Genomic DNA, 6,056 nt, shown 5'->3' with positions numbered 1-6,056 from the left:
AATAAATTCGAAACTCAACCTGCCACTCGGGAGGCACTCCCGACAACTCCTCGGGAAAAACATTGGGAAAATATCACACAATGGGTACCCAACTCAATTCTGACGTGGCCTCAACCCGTGTATCTGAAACTATGCCAAAAACCGAAAGCAACCTTGCTAAAGAAGCCTCCTATCCCTCGTAGCTAAACAGAGAGCTGGCCCATACGAAACTCTCTCACTAGTAATGACTAGTTCTCCCCTACTTAGGGTTCGGACTCTCATCAATCGCCGCTCACAATTAATCATGACCCCATTGGGCCTCAACTAATCCACCCCGATGATCACCTTCAATCCTCTCAAAAGGATCAACACCAAATTGATAGGAAACCTCTCACGGAAAATGTTCAAATCACATCCTCATAATCCCCATGCAACGCTCACAGTACGATCATTCACGATCTCCACCTCCAGAGGGGAGTCCAAAGTCCCTAAAGCATCTCGAAACTTCTTGCTGAGTGCAAGAGATACAAAGGATCGGATAGCCCCTAAATCGAATAAAACATGAGCCGACAACCCATCAACCAAAAAGGTCCCTATACAAGATCATAACAAATATAAGCATAATAAGAGATAAATAAAAGATAGATTTAAGTCACATACTGGTAACTACATCCGACATTCCTTGGGCCTCATCGCGAGTCAACTGAAATGCTTTGCTCTTTACCGCATGAGTCTCAGCCTTGCCTTGGCGGTCATCGATAATCCTTAAGGTGGCTGGCACGAGTACCACCACTACTCCCCCAGATAACCTCAGACAATCGGCTTTTTTTATGGCCAGTCTGGTTGCATTGAAAACAAATCCAGCCCTTCTTAGGGCACTCCCTGCTAATGTGGCCTGAACGAACTCAATTGTAACATACCGAGCCTGCTACCTGAGAAGCCCCACTATGTGGCTTGCCATACTTAGCACACGGCCTGACCATGCTGGCCTTTGGTAGAAGTATCAGAGGTCTTGGACTTCTTGGCCTATCCTACTGCTGTCTGCACCTGCTCCGGCTTCCGCTTCGCCTGGAGCTCCAACTCGATTTCCTGCTCACGAGCCTTCTCAATCGTATCATTCAGGGTCTTGCACCAAAAGAAACTCACAAACTCCTTAATATGATCCCTTAGCATGGAATGATATCTTGTCTTCCTTGTAGTGATGCAAACGGGGGCGGATATTGTCGGATACTGTGATACCTGTCCCCGCACCCGAATTCCGATCCTAACACCCATCCCCGCCCCCGACCCGTAAAATCCCCGATGGATACGGGTAAAAAAAAGCCGTCGGATAAGGGGAACCCGATGGATATCCGTTTAGGCCAATCTTTGATATAAAAAAGACTAAATAATAATTGATAACTAAAACATTCAACAATTCATACTTCATTCTCAAACACGAAATAGTAATAAAAATAAGATAAGGGACATCCTCATGTTTGTTAAATAACTAAAATAAAAAACAACAATTTTTCATGAACTAAATATCAAAATCCACAAAGCTTGGACCGGCTTCATCATCTTTTATAACTTCAAACTCTGCAAGATGTTTTTCTTTATTAGAATGTGCACCTAGCAATAAAAATAAACAAATATAAGTATTATTACAAAATATTTTATGTTAAATAAATTTAAAGTAAAATATAAAAGGATTAGAATATAGAAAATCATACCTAATTTTTCATCCCATAACCAATCTTGTACACAAATCAACGCTTCCAATGTATCCGGATGAAGTCTATTACGATGTGGAGTGACATGTCTTCCACCGGTACTAAAGGCTGATTCGGAAGAAACTGTAGACACCGGTATAGCCAAAACATCTCTAACAACTCGTTGCAAGGTTGGATATTTTAGACCATTAGCCTTCCACCATGCTAAAATATCAAAATCCCCGGTCCTTGGCAAAACATTCTCCTCTAAATAATAATCTAACTCAGATTTGTAAGTATCAATTGTTGATGTGGTACTCACGAATAAATCAAAACCAGCCAAAGGATCTCCACAATCATCAATATTCGAGCCAAATTCAGAATTATTCAAAGAAGATTGGGTTTCTTTCGCATCATATGGCTTGTATTCTCTTACCAATTCGTAAGTTAACTTCCTAATTCTCTCAACTTCTTGTGGGGACACATCACCACAAATTTTGGGAAAATAATACTCAATCAACTTCATCTTGAATCGTGGGTCCAAAATAGTGGCTATTGCTAATACTCCATGAATGAGAGACCAATATTGGTCAAACTTCTCAATCATATTAGCAACCATCAACTTGATCTCCACATAAGGTGATATAAGACACTCTTGAAGCAACATTCAGATCTCACAAATCTTTGGAAAAAAAAAAGATTAGCGGTGGGATATTTGACCCCTGAAAACATTTCAGTCACACTATAAAAGAGTTTGAGCTTCTCACACATCACTTGTGCTAAATGCCAATCTTGATCACTAGGTGCTTGCTTGTAGCTTTTATCTTTGTGTACAAGGCGATTGAAAACTTCTTTATATGGAATCGCACTCGCAAGCATTAGATAAGTGGAATTCCATCTAGTTTTACAATCTAAAACTAACTTTCTCTTACTTGAAAGAGACAATCCATCCTTCGCATCCTCAAAATTTTCCACTCTTTTTGGAGTTGCGGTCCAATAAACAACACTCTCACGAATAGACTCTACTTCACTTTGAATTGCACCTAATCCTTGTTGAACAATTAAGTTCAATATGTGCGCACAACATTTCATGTGAAGTAATTCCCCTTTCAAAAGAAGTTTGTCATGTCTTAACTTTTCTTTCATTTTGTCCATCATAGAAAAATTAACACTGCAGTTATCTAAAGTCAAGGTAGATAACTTGCAGTCAATGGACCATGAAACCAAACACCCCATTAGTTCTTTAGCTAGTGTTTTAGCATTATAAGGGGCTGGAACATACATAAACCTACAATTTATAAATTAAAAACTAATTAGTACACAGTTAATCAAGATAAAAATAAATATAAAAGAAAAAAAAGTAATTGAATACCTTAAAATTTTATTGCACAAATTCCATGATTCATCAATATAATGTGCAGTGACAACCATATAACCTCTTTTTTGGTTAGAGGTTGTCCACATATCAGTTGTCACTGCAACTCTACCTTGGTTAGAGTTTAAAAGCTTTTTCAGTTTCGTCTTTTCTCTTTCAAAAATGCCTTTTATATCACTTGTAATGGTAGTTCAACAAACAGGTTTAAATAATGGGTTAACAGAGTTAACAAAACTTCTAAACCCAACATGTTGCACCATGTTAAGTGGATACTCATGAAGAATGATCATTTTTGCAAGTTCTTCCCTTGAAACAATCTGATCAAAAGTGTGTGCAGAAGTGAAACAGTTCCATCTTTTTTTTTCTTGGCGTGGATTCAAGATTGATTGTCTTATGTCTTGATTGTTTTTTGACATGCATTTTTTGTAATGTTCATGCAAGTGTGTTGTTCCATTCTTGCTTACTCCACTTAATTTTTTCTTACAGTAGTTGCATACAGCCTTATCAACACCATCGATCCTTTGCTTTTTGAAATGTCTCCAAACTTCAGATGTCAATCTTTTGTTTGTATTTTCAGCACCACTTTCATCTCTTGTTCTAGCAGCCTCGGCATCTGTTGCTTCAGCAACTTGCTTATCTGTTGCTGCAGCACCCTGTCCATTTGTTGCTCCAACAACCTGCCCATCTGTTGTTCCTGCAGCCTCAACATTTGGTTGTGCGCGTTGTTGATCTTGAGTGTCACTAGAACAAAGCAAAAAATGAGGTTGAAATTAGATTGCGAGAAATCAAATGCAACAAAAAAAAGATGCAGTTATCACTTAGAAACAAAAAAAACAATTACACATATGCAGTAAAATATAAGCAAAAAAGATTACATATATGCAGCAAAAAGGATGTAGTTTGCTAGAAATCAGATTCACTGAGAATACAGAAAATGACTACATATATTCAGTAAAAAATGCAAAAATGTTTACATATATGCATCAAAAAAGATGAAAAAAAGATTATATATGCAGAAAAAACAATGTATATGCAATCAGTTACTTTATGCAGTTCACTGAGATTACAACCAAAACAGATAGAGATAATATCAAAATCGAGTTACAGAAATCAGTTCTACACTTCTACTTTCTACTTTCTAGATAAGCATATGGTTGCAATCAAGTTCAAGAGATGAAATCAATTATATCAAAATAGACTGCAAGAAATTGAGTGACTAAGAATTAAGAAATCGATTATATCAATCAAATGCATCAGTTTAATCGATTACACATGTTCGATTATACAAAATCATCGTTAAGTGAAGCACCGGTAATAGTGAAATAATGATACGAGTTTTAGAAATTAATCAGTTTAATCGATCACTCAATAAAGAAATCGATAATATGGAAATCGATTATACAAATTAATTAGTTTAATCGATTATACAAGTTCCTCAGTTTAATCGGTTATACCAAATTCAAATGTCGATTATATCAAAATCAGTTTCATCTAATCTATTGTAGAATTCGATTATTACAAATTAGCAGGATTAGGAATCGAATGCAAAAATAAAATCGAAAAATTACTTGGGCTTAGGATTTTGGGATGAAGCTGGAACTTCTTGTACATTGTTCTCCTCCAATTCCATGTCGTGACTCGTGACTCGTGATATTGTGAAGGACTGAGAATCAAAGACAGAGGGCTTAACTGAAGAAGAATTGTGGTCGTTTTTGGGGTGTGGCTCTGCATCTTTTATAATGAAATATTAATATCTTGATTCTAGGATATTGGAGAAGTAATTAGAGAGAGAATTAGATCAGTTAATGGCTTGAAGAAACGAGGAGTCGAATTGGATTCCAAAGCGTCGTCTCGTCAAAGGCAAGGACTCTTGACTCTTGGTTGTGTAACACTAATTATAATATATATATATATATATATATATATATATATATATATATATATATATATATATATATATAATCGGGTCTTAAACGGGTCGGATAGTGCCATATCCGTCTCCGACCCGTCCCCGGCTCGGGTATAAAAATCTGCATCCATCCCCGCCCCATTACCCGCTAAATCGGATAAAACCCGACCCTAACGGGTCGGATACCCACGGGTACCCGAATCGACGGGTAAAATTTGCATCTCTACTTCCTTGTCTCCTCATCTGCAACTTACTGCGGAAATAACAATGCGCTCTCCCTGAATTTGGCGGTGATCTCCACCATAGTGTCTGTAGTCTAGTGAAGGTCCTGGAACTCCCTCACCAGTTGTTAGACCTCAATAGATGGTGAAAACTCCTGATAGAGCCTCTAAACAAAGTCCTCCCAAGTCATCACTGTAACAGCCGCCATACCAACCGCTTAGGTAACCTCCTCCCACTCGTCCCGCGCTCGGTCCCTCAACAAGCAGGACGTGAATCCCATGTTTTCCGCCTTGGGGAAAAAGCTCGTGCGTTGAGCATTATCCATGTCAGCGATCTAACAGCAGCTAGCGATGGGGTCCTTAGCCCCAAAGAACTCAAGCACTCTGCATGCCTTGAACTCCTGGAACGAGGGAGTTCGAGTATCGATCTGACCCCCGACTATCTCGATTGGAAATGATCTGATCCGCTCCTCCATGATCTCCATAATCCTTTCCTTGACGGTACCGAAAATCAACTGGGTAGCATCAAGGATGCCACGAGTAACCTCGGTTGCGATAAGCTCGCACAGCCTCTCATCAATCGGTTCCGCACGGAGCCTGAACCCGAACCTGAACCTCCTCGTGTAGTCATCACCATCCACAACTAAAAATACAACATATAAAGAATTTATAAAGAAGTTTGAAGGGATTCCTGCTCACCTGAATCCTTAGAGTTTCCAGGTCTGCCCTTGTATCGGGTACAGGTCCTGTTCTTTCAGTAGTAGAGGCCCAATACTACCTTCCACACCTAACTGTACCTTCCTCAAGATCATACATGATACCTTTATTTCACCCAACTATAAGCAAAACATAACTCATACAACGCAAAACACATACACATC

The 6,056-nt window shown here is 38.7% G+C and overlaps 1 protein-coding gene across 1 annotated transcript; it reads right to left on the bottom strand.

The window, feature by feature from the left end:
- Nucleotides 1-1,498: 1,498 nt before the first annotated feature.
- Nucleotides 1,499-4,675, bottom strand: LOC145049923 (zinc finger BED domain-containing protein RICESLEEPER 2-like). The gene is made up of 6 exons (XM_078998257.1): nt 4,614-4,675; nt 3,281-3,786; nt 3,043-3,211; nt 2,414-2,958; nt 1,692-2,324; nt 1,499-1,590 (listed from the first exon to the last, which is right to left on the bottom strand). Exons 1-6 carry the CDS (start codon nt 4,673-4,675, stop codon nt 1,499-1,501), a joined length of 2,007 nt encoding a protein of 668 aa, XP_078854383.1.
- Nucleotides 4,676-6,056: the final 1,381 nt, after the last annotated feature.

This window comes from Lactuca serriola, chromosome 5, assembly GCF_051521515.1.
Source record: "Lactuca serriola cultivar US96UC23 chromosome 5, Lser_US96UC23_V15, whole genome shotgun sequence".
Lineage (NCBI taxonomy): Eukaryota > Viridiplantae > Streptophyta > Magnoliopsida > Asterales > Asteraceae > Lactuca > Lactuca serriola.
The sequence above is the reverse complement of the archived record's forward strand: the minus strand, read 5'-3'. Positions and strand labels throughout refer to the sequence as shown.

Excerpts from the sequence above, each read along its gene's own strand:
- LOC145049923 (XM_078998257.1), bottom strand. The coding sequence starts at position 4,675 with ATGGAATTGGAGGAGAACAATGTACAAGAAGTTCCAGCTTCATCCCAA. Across the intron at positions 3,787-4,613 it reads TCCCAAAATCCTAAGCCCAA|TGACACTCAAGATCAACAAC; the intron begins GTAATTTTTCGA and ends GCTTTGTTCTAG. Across the intron at positions 3,212-3,280 it reads GCAACATGTTGGGTTTAGAA|GCATTTTTGAAAGAGAAAAG; the intron begins GTTTTGTTAACT and ends GTGATATAAAAG.